At 40.1% G+C, this 14,584-nt stretch overlaps 1 protein-coding gene across 6 annotated transcripts in view; it reads left to right on the top strand.

Annotated features, from left to right (window-relative positions):
* The window catches only part of si:dkey-174m14.3 (uncharacterized protein LOC563117 homolog), a 79,730-nt gene that overhangs the window by 25,676 nt on the left and 39,470 nt on the right, over positions 1-14,584 (top strand). For 4 of the 6 annotated variants that reach the window (XM_041806195.1, XM_041806196.1, XM_041806197.1 and 1 more), the window contains one exon: positions 3,075-3,112. In XM_041806195.1, coding sequence (XP_041662129.1) covers positions 3,075-3,112 — 38 coding nt within the window. Of the gene's footprint in view, positions 1-3,074; positions 3,113-3,286; positions 3,522-14,584 lie in introns of those variants that run through there. The other 2 variants (XM_041806199.1, XM_041806200.1) reach the window with 1 other exon arrangement.

Raw genomic sequence — 14,584 nt, forward strand, 5'->3', positions numbered from 1 at the left:
CATGTCTTTGGAAGCCTCTGATATGTTTATTGACAACATCTGAGTTAATTAGAGGCACACCTGTGGATGTATTTTAAAGCACACCTGAAACACACTGCTTCTTTGTGTAACATCGTGGGAAAATCAAAAGAAATCAGCCAAGATATCAGGAAGAGAATTGTGGACTTGCACAAGTCTGGTTCATCCTTGGGTGCAATTTCCAGATGCCTGAAGGTGCCACGTTCATCTGTTCAAACAATTATACGCAAGTATAAACACCATGGGAATGTCCAGCCATCATACCGCTCAGGAAGGAGACGGGTTCTGTGTCCCAGAGATGAACATGCTTTGGGCCGAAAAGTGCATCTCAACCCAAGAACAAAAGCAAAAGACCTTGTGAAGATGCTGGCTGAAGCTGGTAAGAGTGTGTCATTATCAACTGTCAAATGAGTCCTGTACCGACATGGGCTGAAAGGCCACTCTCCCAGGAAGAAGCCATTACTCCAAAAGAAACATAAAAAAGCCAGATCACAGTTTGCAAATGCACACAGGGACAAAGACCTTAATTTTTGGAGACATGTTCTGTGGTCTGACGAAACTAAAATAGAACTTTTTGGCCATAATGACCATCATTACATTTGAGAAAAAAGGGGGAAGCTTACAAGCCTGAAAACACCATCCCAACTGTGAAACATGGGGGTGGCAGCATCATGTTGTGGGGTTGTTTTGCTGCAGGAGGGACTGGTGCACTTCACAAAATAGATGGCATCATGAGGAAAGAACATTATGTGGAAATACTGAAGCAACATCTCAAGACATCAGCCAGGAAGTTAAAGCTTGGGCGCAAATGGGTTTTCCAAATGGACACTGACCCTAAGCATACTGCCAAACTGGTTACAAAGTGGCTTAAGGATAACAAAGGCAATGTTTTGGAGTGGCCATCACAAAGCCCTGATCTCAATCCCATTGAAAATTTATGGGCAGAGCTGAGAAGGTATGTGTGAGCAAGGCGGCCTACAAACTTGGCTCAGTTATACCAGTTTTGCCAGGAGGAATGGGCCAAAATTCCTGCAAACTATTGTGAGAAGCTTGTGGAAGCATATCCAAAACGTTTGACCCAAGTCATACAGTTTAAAGGCAATGCTACCAAATACTAATGAAATGTATGTAAACTTCTGACTCTCAAGAAAAGAATAAAAAATTGTCTAAAAAATGATCTCTCTCATTATTCTGGCATTTAGCAAATAGAAATAATTTTGGTAATCCTAATTGACCAAAAACAGGAAAAGTTTAATCTGATTTAATGTTAGACGGTGAGAAAAAAAGTTTATGTGTCTTTTTATGTAGTGTATGTAAACTTCTGGTTTCAACTGTACCTAACCACTGGTCCATCTGCTCACCAGTATATTGATATTTCCAAACTCATTTAGGCCGATACCGATAGCAATATAAACACATATTTTTAATTGTGATGAAAAAAACACCAATTATTGTAATTGCAGTTACAATATCAGGCTGTGCAATTATAGAATTACATAATTGTATACTTGAAAGGTTTACAAAAATACCTGTAGAAAGGACAGTAGTGCTTCTGTTGCATGTGGAAGTAACTTTGTTTTTAATAAAGGTATACCTTTTTGGGGAAAATGTGATTTTTTTGTGATCAAAGATGAGAGAAATGCTGGAGTTGTAAGAATGTTTCACCAAAAGACTAATGAAGAAAAAAATCAGCTTTGACTATTGGCTTGATTGTTATTCTAAACATCAGTTCAAAGAGGAGAGACTTAATCTGAGTTTAACAATAATTTATTTTACAACTTTTAATGAAAGAGACATGTTCAACGTCTTTGGTGATAAGACTTTATTGTGATGACTTTTTGTACTTGAAGCCCACCTGTGGAGTCTAGACACTGATGGTGGTGCTGATGAGGGATGCAGGATCATATGAGGAGTAGACTTCTGAGACGCTGGACCAGAACCTAATGAGGTGGCTTAAAGGAGGAGACTGAAGTGTGCAGGATGAGATGAGCAAAAGACCTGTGAGGATCTGGACTAGATGCTAATGAGCTAAATGGAGTGGCTGGGGTGGAGGAGGGTTGCAGCATCCACACTGACACAACAGGCTGACTGTGGAAGAGAAAATGACAGATTTAAAACATGATGGGTGCACAGTGATTGGTCAAAAGAGGTTGTAGCAGAATCTGATTGACACTTAATAGTGTGAATGCCCATAATCAGCTGATCACCAGAGCGGGGAGAGAGAAAGAATGAAGAAGGGAGAGATATTAATGTATGGTCTTCAGCCTTCCTGCTTGAAGTTACATGTTTGATTTTGCGCCCATTTCTGCTGATCATGGTGTCTGCTGTTTCATAGTTTTATTTTTTACTGATCCCTAAAACCTTGAATGGAAACATGAATAAAGGGGCAAATAGTCTCAAAGTGGTGCATTATTCATCACCTAGAGCAAAATGGCCTGCAGCATGCAGCATATAGTCTCCTCTAACAACCTGGGACTTCAGATATAAGATTCAACAGATTGAACCACCTGTTCCCCCCCCTCCCCTCCCAGTTCTCTCCCTCATTTTTCCATCTAGTCCCCCCTTCCTCTTTCTCCTTCTCTCTTCTTCTCTCTCTCTCCTGCTGTCTTCTCACCGATTCAGCACCTTCAACGAGGATATTGAGTTGCTGCCAGTTTCCCTCATGGGGGGGCTTGCCATGTATCTGCAGTCTGGCCGCAATGGAGGTTTCCGCTCTCCCCTCCCTCCCTCCCTCCCCCTTCCTTTTCTCCCTCTCCCCTCTCGCACTCTTTGGCATGATATGATTGTTCTCTTCTCACCTCGGCTCAGCACAGATGCATCCAGTCAGACAGTCAGATGGAGTTGAAGTGGGAGAGGAGCGAATGAGGGAGCAAGGGGGAAGAAGAGCGAGCGAGGGAGGAGGAGGGGGGATTAAACATAAACAAAAACAGAGGGAATGAGGGGAATCGTGCCTGCTGAATATGTATGTTTCGTATCTGTTTTGCGATGCAGTGATGCTCCACTTGGCAGCCGGTTTGACGGGTCCCCTCCACTAACATGCTGTCATTTCCTTTTAGGTGCCTGATGACAAGATGAGCAACATTGACACGATCAGGTAAGCTTTCCCCTCTCTCTCTCTCTTTTTTGCACATATCTTTCAGCACTCCATCCTCACGCCCCCGCATTCTCCCTGTCTTCTTCCTTTAAGCTCCTTCCCTCCCACTCTTCCTCTCTGTCTTTCCACTCTTGCACTGTCTCTCTCTCTTTCCGTCTCTGTCTTGCTGCTGTTGCTGCCGGAGTGGCGTGCTGGTGTTGGAGGTGGCGGCAGCAGCAGTGTCAGCAGCGGTGGTGCGTGCGTGTGCTGGGGGTTTTCTCTGAGCTTTAAGGGGAATAGCTGGGAAAGCCAATCCTGACAGCACATACATAAGAGAGAGGGGGGTTTTCTCCATTCTCCCCACGGCGTAGCTCCCGCAGCAGGATTTTTATCACTTGGTCTCCAGGATGAAGCTCTGCGTGAGCGGAAGGTACTGCTGTTTCACTGTTTGCATCTTTTGGGTTTGGATTACAAAGCTGTGAATTTGTGTGAGTGCTCATCTGTATGTGATGTGGCAGCTCAGGCAATCTGTGTATTGATGCAGTGATGTTAGGAATGATCAGATAGTTTCTTAAAGATAAGAGGGGTTCTTTTTATGCAGATGATTACATTATATGCATGGAATCTCTTGGCTTTAAGATTCACTGCAGCAAATGTGAAGCTACTGAAAGGTTTTTACTCTTGGAAATCAGTCAAAAGAGGTTTAAATTACTCTTGAATATGAAACGATTTTCAAAAGGACTTCTTTGTGCTTCAAACACTCACCTGTCGGAATGCGGTGGCAAAATTTATAAATTAGATATTACTGCTTTTTCACTATGGACTACTTGAAGGTTTTAGTTTTTATTTCCCACATGTTCACTTTAAACACGAGTAAAACTAATGTTTCAACAGACAAGCATAAACAGATTCTAATGAGCTCATTACAATCTGACAAGAGCGTACCTACTTTTCTGATTAAAGTTGCATTACACAGGAATCAAACAGTAAAAGCAAACACAATGAGAAGATTGCAGAAGAGGATAATTCCTTCCTCCCCTCTGTCCCCTTTTTACCTCGCTGTCATACAGTAAGGCGTGTTTTAATTAATACTATTACTAATGAGCCATTATTAATCCAGCACAGACAGAAATAGATTGCAAGCTCTTCCCTTTTGTGTTCGATTACCGATGGTGTTATTACAATTTCAGGCAGATTAGAGTTTAAAAGGCGTTTAAGCAGCCGATGAGGGGTAATTAATCCGACGGGGTGTTTCTCCAATATCAGGCATCAATTCTCCTCACCTCTCTGTCACGGCGTTAATTGAATTATAGCAGCTCTACTGAGATAAAGAGGGGTAGTCCTGCAACTTTATTCCTTGCTTGATTGATGAATAGGAAACAAGGTCACCTAAAGAGGCTGTGATGAGGTGAAACAGGAAGCTTGATCAACCTGTAGGTCTGACCCCACCTCTACATCCCACCTCACCTCCACCTCCATTTGAATCTCCGACCCTTATCTCCAAGACGCCCTCCAGTCTGGAGTGATGAAATGTCCTGAAATCGCTTGCTCTCTCTCTTGCTCCCTCTTTTCTCTTTCGCAATTACTGTCCCTGGCTTGGCCAAGGCTTCTGCGTCAGGGGGCCATGTGGCGGAGATAGAGATCTAAATTTTACATGAAGACACGCTGGAGAAGAGAAGCTCTAAAGCAGCAGAGAATTCTTTGTTAAATCAACAGTTTTTAAGTCCTTAAAGGGCTGTCAGATTATTGAAGTAAGTGACAAATTTCTTCTTTGGGCAAAAATTTGAAGTGCCTGATTTTGAAAATGAGATTGGCACCACTTGAAAAAGCTGAAAGCAGCTTTTCAAGGATGATTGGCAGCCCTGATAGTGAATCGTGATTTCTGAAGAATGATTATAAGATTGAGTCCTCAAAAGGCAAGGAAGTAGAAACTTGATGGAGTAAGTGAGGACAGAAATGAAGAAATAATCCTTTCTTGGGTTTCTTTTTTCAACTACCAACATTATACCCACAGAAAATATTAAACTAACAATTACTAAGAACTAAACAGTTAAACCACCATTTTTGTTTCATGGATGAGTTTCACATAATTAGAAAGAAAAGCTGTTAAAGGTGCCCTACCTGGTTTGCACTCACAGATATAGGGGTGAGTTTGGAAATCCGGTGCCAACATGGTACCAGTGCCTACACCTTAAGCATGAAAATGGGTTGTGGAATTTTTATAATTTATTTGCAGTTACTTTATTTCAGCAGTCAAAATTTCTTTTTAACAATTTTGTTTTTGCTGTGTCTTTGCTCTGCCTGCATCTCTTGTGATCCATTTACTTTATTATTTGCATCTGATGCGTCGCCACTATATGAATTTTGCTTGAGCCTTTAAGGCCAGGCACACACTGTGTGAATTCAAGCTAACTCTATGACAGTCATGGCGGTACAGTCGTAAGCTCACGCTGTGCAACAGAAATTCTTATGATGTACGACCATCGCACCTGATTAATCTGCTTACACTGTACGAGGAAAGTCAGGACAAACTCTGACTTAATCTGTGGAGTTTCCTTTGAAAAGGTCTAATACGCTGAGGTTGAAGTCGTATCCAGTCATATCCTCTTTGTCTGGAAGTCCGCGGATAGGCGTGTTTCCTGCTGCTTTATTTCCTTTATTACAGCGAGAGTTGGGGGCGGCATTAGAAAGTAGGGTTGTAAATCAACTGTTTCATTACATACAATATTGATATTTTGGACAATGATACGATGTTTTCTGGTACCACAAAATCTGCCATGATACAATTTCAATTAGATTCAATATAGGGGCCTACGATCAATATCAGGCGATTTAATGCACACATTTCCCACAGTGAAAGAGAAAAATGAGTTTCTGCTATTTAATTAGACAGGTCACTGTATTTACTAAAAAATCTCTAACCAAAAAACAACAACCTGTGTTTAACGACAGTAACGTTTTTAATAGAGTAAATGTTTAATCACTTTAAATTGAGAGCTCCTGGTTACCTTTACATTAGGAACAAAATGTGGACGATTGTGTTAAAACATGTTGATTTTAAAACAGCAAACATTTAAAGTAACATGTCCTCAGATCACTCTGAAGCATCTAATTGTACTTTTTCTGCAACCCTGTATAATCATGATTGAAAATTTTCAGGCTGTTTTCCCATTTACATTTTTTTCATGAACTTATTTACACACATGGACTCGGATGGATATTTCTGCTCTTTATCATCCCGTCATACTTTACACATGGGCCTATTAATGTGGCATACAGTTCATTTGTGATTTATTTGTACATTATGAGATTTAAATGAGGTTAAATCTGTGGCATTTGATACTGATATTGAGGAATTTACATTTTCTTTTATTTATTGCAATCTTGATTTTGTTAAATGAAGAGGAAAGCCTTGGAGCAAAGTTTATTTCAAAGAACGCTCTGATGATGAGCAGCCTCATAACAAGAGTAAGGGGGCTGGGGGTTTAAGGGGAGCAGCTGTTCTGCTTGAACCACATCACGTTCAGACAGCTTGTACTTTCATTATACATCTAAGATGAGACGACGAAATAAAATCAGTGTATCAAAGGAGACATGCAGCGGCGGACTTTCCCCTCTCTGTTTGCAGCAGTCTGCGTCAGACTTCACTCACACTACTTCAGCTAAACCAAGATGAGAGTGGTTTTTATCCGGGATCTCAAACGGTGGTTGGATACGGATAAAATTGCAGTCGAAGTTGGGAAAATAAAGCAAGAGACCCACCCCAGTGTAGTCTCTGTTTGAAATATGTTCATAAAGCTGAGGGAGTAGGGAAAATCCTCTTTCCCTCAGCTGTAAACTTCAAGCAACTCCTGCTAACACTAGCTTGTTTAAGACGCTGCCTTGGTGGAAACTGTCAACAGGTGTGTGTGGGGAATTTCAAAATAAAGCAATGCTTCAAGCATTGATGTAGATTGATGTTTTGACTTTCTATCGATCTGATTGTATTATCAATCAACCAATTAATGTGTCAGTATACAATGATGGATCCTTACACCCAAATTAGAAAGTATTTCCTGCTGTTGTTATGATAATTTAAGATGTGGACTGTCAGTTTATGATGGAAAAAATACCCTAAAGTTGAGGATTCTGCTTGTGGTTCTGCTCTCACTGGGGGAGATGTCTGGAGTTGTACAACTCAGATTTCAAAAATTTCAGAAATCCATCTGACCAGTCAGGAGCAGCTGGTCAGGCCGTAGTTGGATTGTGGTCAGCCATCGTATCCCTCTGCACATAGCACAACAAACAACACACTTCTACCTTAAAGTTGGCGTAACTCCCAGATGAGTTGTGTGACTCAAATTTTGTGGCTGAATCAAATTAAATAGTTCATGCCCGGCTTTACTTAAAGAGGGTACACCATTGTCCTTGTATGTTCTATAGGCATGTGTTCAATCTTTTTTTTTTTCCTTTTAAATGTATCTATTCAGACCCTGGGCACTGGCACTGTTCAAAAACTATTTAGCAGTGGTATCGGAAAACCCCGAAAACTAAACCCAGCCCTACTTGCAAAGCATTCTGATATTGCTTGCAGCTTTAATCAGGAAGGCCTCTTTTGCCAGCTTTTCTCCTCAGTATGCAAAATTCAACCATGCCACAAAAACAGTTGTTTACTGGTTAGTTAATACACAGTATAGAGTGCAGTGTTTATTGAAAAGACTCATCAATTCAAGCAAGTAAGCCATTGAAATTGGTGAGTTGATTGCTTCTACTCAACTTGAAAATGTCTAGGGTCCACGGTGTTACACGGCCACAGTAAAGGCAGCCAATGGGAGAGAATTCATTGTGGTTCATCACAAGTAGGTAGTGCAAACATGAATGAGGATGGCAGATTCCAGGAGAAGTTTATGCTTTCTGTGGACCTGTCTTTGACGTGTGTCTTATTTTGTGTCTATCACAGCAACCACAATGACAAAACCTGGACTGTTATGACTCTAAAACTGAGCATTTTGTTGAAATTGTCTTATTTGGAAAGACATTATCTTAAAGAAAGAATAAAAAATGTTCACTTTCATGTCTGTGAAACAGCAGCCAGGAGAGCTTTAGCTTAGCTTTATATAAAGAAAGGAGATGTGGAAACTGCTTGCCTGGTTCCTTTTGAAGGTAATGTAGTTACATAGAGAATATCCTAGCTCATTTAAACATGTTATAACTTGTTTGTTTAATCTCTACAGAACCAATGTGGGACGAAAAAATACTTTTTTTAACTCCTTTCATTTGTGCAAGCTATAAAATGATTCCACGGAAGGTCACCACTGATTGATGTGACACAAAACACCCAGTCAAAATGCAACTTGTTGGTTTTCCAGTTAAGCATACGTATAGATAAAAAAGGTTACAACCTAATTAGAGAGCTTTCTGGGTGTTGGTGGAAAAATGTTTTTCAGGCTAAAGGGTTTCAATCGTTACAGTCTTTAGGCCAGGGGTGTCCAACCTTTTTCCACTGGGTCATATACAGATATGTACAAGGATGGTGGGGCTACTTTCATTTACCTCACCTTGAGGATATTAAAGCTAATAAAACCTATCAAATGTACTGTGGGTTAAAATATGCTTAATTATTGAAAAATTAAAATTTGAAAAACTGAAAGATTTTTGGGTGGCCATTCAGGTTTCAGGGGTCCTGGTTGGCCCTGGGTGGCACTGGCTCCACCCCTGGAAAACTGTTGCTATTTGCTGCTATAATCCATCAGGTTGTTAAAAATCCATATATTGTCATTATTTTAGTTGCTAATATTTTTAATGTTTACAGTGTTGTCTCAATTTAGTCACGTAAAAAAAAAAATTAATGAACTCATTGCTGCTGGCCAGTTAAAGATTGACTGCAGGCTGCATTTGGCCTCTGGGCAATAGTTTGGACACCCCTGAGCTAGGCTATAGGCTAACTGCCAGTGGTAGGTGCATGAGAAAGTGATGATGATATTCTAATCTAACTCCCTGAAAGAAAGAAAATCAGCATATTGTTCAAGAGTTGGTGTATTCAGTTAAATCAAACTTAAAGTGCCTCTTAGGATCATTAAGTTTTTGCCATTTTGGCGCCCATTGTGTAGAAAATAATGTTATTATCTTGTTTTCTTGTTCAGGTTGAGGTGACTGCTCACAAGGAAGCATGAACTACTGCTGGAAGCTGCCATTCAGTTGAAGCCCATACATTGTGGCCCAACTAGACATTTCCAAGTCGAGTAGAAACATACTGCTCAGCTTTACTTTACTTTATTAATAAAAACTGTATCGTTAAAGGTGTATTTATGTCACAGTAAACCACTGTTTTTTGTTTTTTTTTTTATGAATTTTCCATAATGAGGGAGATAAGCTGTTTAATCATGAGCAGGCTCTGCAATATCAGAATGCTTTACATGTAGCTTACACTGCATACTAGAAAAGCCACCTTTTAGCAGCTTTTCTCCCTCTTTATGTGACGTTTACCCATGATACAAAAATGGTGGTTTACTGTTTGGTAAATAGTCCTTAATGCACAGTGTGTAAGAAAAAGCATCTGATGTGGACAGAGCTGAGCAGTGCATCTCTACTCATCGTCTTTTTGATATTGTGTTAATTAAGAGCCCAGTTGTGGCAAAATAAACACACTGTGTGTGTTCAAAAACATGTATATAATCAGTAATAAGAATCAAAATATATTATTCTTCAGCCATTTTATTATCCCAGATGTTTGAGAAGCCCATTTAATCCCTTTTATGGATGACGTGGTGATAGAGAAGAGCGTTCGCAGACATTTCTCTGTGTGTGAAAGTGGTGTGGGAGAGCGGCTGGTCTCAAGAGGCTGGAGGTTAGTTTTGATCTGTTTAAGTGGACAGAGTTGGTCTAACAGACTAATGCTCTCCTCTATAATCTGTGCTCTGAGCAGTAAGCCTCTCTCTCCCTCACTGTGTCTATGTCTCTCTCCCCTGTAGAGCTCTGACAGCTCCTTTGGGGGTCATTAAGTGTTTCTTATCATCTCAACCCCATTATTCCTCTGCCCCTTTGCCCTCTTCAACACCAATGGTCAGATCACACAGGTCAGATTGGTCTCACTGTAAAATATCACAGCTGCCATAACTCATTTTTTATTTGATTTGTCTTGAATAAAAAAAATAGATCATCTAAATGATACTATTACATCTCTTTTTTGCAATAGGAGCTCAAGCTTCATGGAGTATAGTGAGATTTTGCTGAATAGCATCTCTTTTGGTGCTTTTCTGTATGTAGAACTGGTTCAGCTTGACTCCACTACACAGTTTTTGGTGCCAGGCACTTTGTTTCCCATTATAGTATGTGCTCTGATGGTTCCTCCTCAGAATAGGTGGGGTTGTCATAGCTGCTTGACACTGCTGTGACATCCCAAACAGCAACTATGGAGGCCATTGGCAGCAGTAGTATACCTGGTCCTCGGTCTGTGGCTTATTGACACAGCAAGGAAATGGGTTTGAAAGAAGTGAGATGAAAGATTGAAAAGTACAGGAGAGTTTAGGAAGTTGTATAATAGTACAAAGCCAACAATGATAGGGCTTTGATTCCCAGGTGGACATCCAACTCAGTCACACTCCAGGTGGTGATACTCTTTGACCACCCAGTGGTCGGCGGTGTCTTTGATGTCACATTTTAACACTCGCTTTGATTCCCAGAGATGATAACAAAAAAGGTATGAGGGAACAGGTACAATCCCTGATGGAAAATCAGAGAAACCAAACAGAGTCTAGTGGAGCTGAGCTGGTACTACATAATGGCAAAGCACCACTTGACTATCAGTTACACTTGTGAAAATGTCCTTAATGCTAAACTACTTTTAGCTTGGGATGTTTCAAGGCAATCCATCTGATCACTAGTTTAACCGCTTAGTCTAAAGTTGAGTATATACAACCAACTTCACATTGAAACAGTAATTAGGCTAACATTAGCAGTGCTAGCACCACCGACCTTTAATCCTCTTTACAGGTTAATGTGCACATTCCTGTGCTGAATATCGTCACCCATTGCTTCAGTTATATTTCAGTATAATCTGACACAACCTCTCACAACTACTTTTCTACAAGCTAAACCTCCCTGTTCCACAATATACTATCAGTGTTATGAGTTGATAACACTTGATGATATCAGAGTTAAAAGCATTGTGGCAGTAAGATTGAAGTCATTAAGAACAACTACAGTGGCTACTAGTGGAAGGCAACTGCATTACAGTTTAGATGGAGTGTTTGACTGGAGTTGTGGGCTTTGGTAAACTGATTCATAAGACTACGAAGGGATCCAAATTAAACTGTTTAGTTGGCTAATTGCATGTGTCCCTACTTTTACCTAGCATACTGCTGATGTCGGGCCAAAATCTAGTATCTCAGAATCACCAACGCTATATTTTTTGAATAATTTAACATTGATTGGTCATAGTCAGAATAGTCGACACTTTTTATTGGCTTAAAATCCTACTGACAGATGTAAAGGTAACCAGTAACACTGATTTAATGGGGAAAAAAATACATGAAAAATTGAGATACAAGGTTTTGGCCCGATGCCAGGGATATTTAGCTTAAGTGCTAAGCTATTACAAAGGTGGCAGAAGTAAATCAGAGTCATGTTTCTTGCAAAGTAACTGTAATAATGAACATTTTGATTAAATATTATTCAGTGTTTGCTTGTATTAAGGTCTTTACACACTGGGTCTGTTATTTTTGGATGCATTTTTTTCAGATCCATAACCCGAAAAAATGTCACACACTCGAACCTTGCAATCTGAGTCTGTTGCGTTTTTATTTGCCTTCTCTGCAAGAATTTGTAGGAAGTGCTGGTTTTAACTTTGAGGTGGTTCTGAGTTGAAAGAAACCGGATTACACAATCGATTTTACCTGATTATCAAATGAAAAGGTGCTGTCAAAATGAATCCAAGGTTTTTAGTATTGGGCTTAATATATGAGGATGAGTGACCTAAGTTTTTGAGGACCAGTTTGGTGGCATCTGGGGGACAAACAAAATTGTGGACCATTCAGGTATCTCTATCATTGAGACAGGCTATGAGAGAGGTGAGATCAGATGGGTTGTTTGGTTTGATTGGGCGGTAGAGCTAAGTGTCATCAGCATAAGAGTGACGTGAGAGTTTGTGTTTCTGGATTATGTGACCTAAAGGTGGCGTGTATATGGAGAACAGAGAAGGACCTTTGATGGATCCTTGAGGTCCCCCACATGCAGTACAAAGCTGATGACAAATCAAAGAGAGGGCATAGGAAGCATGTTTTAAAGAAGTTTCACAGACTTTTTTGCACAATTTTTGTTTCCCTGAAAATATTCTCGGCCCTGAAAAGGGCTTTGTGTCCCCCTTTTTGGTCTTGACCCACTAGTTGAGAACCACTGCCCTACTGTATAGATGTTCACCAGCACAGTCGAGGGATGACATCTCGTAGCAGTTTTGATTTATAAAGTAAAGACAGAGTTGTAAGAGGGGGGACTGAAGGCTGGCGATGCTAGCACTGCCAGCTTAAGCCACTCTCTGCAAACCAACACTGTGATTGCCGTCTTTTTTATTTTTGAGGCTTTTTTGCTTTTATTTTACAGGTAGAACAGAGGCTAGGGCGGGAAACATGGATGAGAGCGTGGAGAGTGGAATGCGGTGAACGAGCCACAGGCTGGACTTGAGCCCAGGCAGCCCAAGTCCAAGCCCAAGTGGAGCTCGACCTCACCAATAGGCCATTTGCGCCCTGTGATCACCATATTCAACTATGTTGAATAAATTTTCCTCAATTTTGATTGCTTCCTGAGCATTTCTCAGCTTTCGACTAGTTACTTAGGCTGAATTTAAAGATCTATCTGTTGGCAGTCAAATCAGTTGATTGGAAAGTCCCCAAAGTAGTCTCAAATGAAAGCTTTCGCTCTGATTTCAGATGCTTATACTGTATCTCTACGATGACCCAAACTAGAGTTACAGCTCGCATATCTTTTATATATAGCTCTGCATTAAAGGCATGATGCTGGAGAGCTGTTAGAGTGATATTGCTACTATATTTTCTCTGCATAGTCTTTTTTTTTCTTGTAAAAGCTCCATTCATGCATCCCTGAGTCGAAGCTTTTTAGGCAGCCTCTTGAGAGCTATGGATGGACCAGTAAGTACATCAGAGCCGCCTGCTATGTGTACAAGAGCGTGAGGCAAATGGAAACACACAAACACAACCACATACACAGCCACACAAAAACAGAAACACCGGAACACAGAACGCAGTGCTCTGCGGGCTAGCAGGTTTGCAGAGGTGGTTCCTTTTGTTGTGTCTAATCACTACCTGTCCATAGGAGCTGCACCCAAAAACAATATGCAGTGATGGTGGGTGGTGTGCCTTCTGTGTGTGTGCCTGGATTTCCGTAATGTGTATTATGATTGTATTTGTTCTGTTTTTGATGAGATGAAACCTTTTCAAAAGCTGCCTGTCTTCTTTTTGGTTGTGGTTGACATATGGCCTAATACTTGCTAAAAATAGTCAAATTTAACCAGTTTTGGTGACACATTTTAGAGGATGATTATTTTTCAACTTAAAGGACACAAACAAAATGGGGAGCAAATTAGAGCAGATGAAATGGAAAACTCTGAACTTTATGGTGATGTTTGAATGCCATAAGCAGTTCTGAATCGTCTATTTTAACACAGCTTTCACCACAATACTTCAGTATTTAAGTTTTAAATCAAGTGTGAGTTTTTATCTGATTTTTTTTGTTAGTTTTCAGATTCTAGGTCGGAAGAAGATCTTAGTGGCTTTGCGAGGACAGCTCCCAGAGGGCTTCACTGGCACCGTAACATGATTTTCTTGACTGGAGGCTGATGCTGTTTTTTGTAGGACAGATTGCACTTGTGTTGGTGTGTTTATCCTGTGTGTGTCTGTGTGAGTGTTTGTACATGTGTTTGCTTCCGTGTTGGTCAGAACTGTTAATGCCTGGGGGTGTTTTGTTGCCTTGAGTCTTCTCCAAACTTGTATTTATTTGAACATGAATCATCTATCAAAACACTTGTGAAAGACAAGTGATGATGACACCTTTTTTTAATTAATTTGTGTTTATTTTATTTAGAACACCAACACTTTATTTCTCGCTGCATAATTGATTCACCCAGTATCTTTTAATTATAGAAATGGAGCCATTAAACAAATAATACTCATCATTCTTGATTTTCAACAGAAGGATTCATCTTAATCCATTTTTAATTTGATTGCATTTCTTAAAAAATTCTGCTGGGAATCAAATTATTTTCTAAGATAAGAAGATTTTTTAAAATTTATATTCTATTTAAAAGACTTTTCCAAGAGGAATTTACAAGGGGTGGGCGAAAGAATCGATACAGCATAGCATCGCGATGTATCGTATCGTATCGTCCATCAAGTATCTTTTTTTTTTTTCTAAATAATTGCTAATATGAACTGAAGTCTATGATGATGGAAAAATAATAACAATTGTTTTTCCAGGGAGGTCGGCAGAGGTGACAGCATAGAG

Source organism: Cheilinus undulatus, linkage group 14 (assembly GCF_018320785.1).
Source record: "Cheilinus undulatus linkage group 14, ASM1832078v1, whole genome shotgun sequence".
NCBI lineage: Eukaryota > Metazoa > Chordata > Actinopteri > Labriformes > Labridae > Cheilinus > Cheilinus undulatus.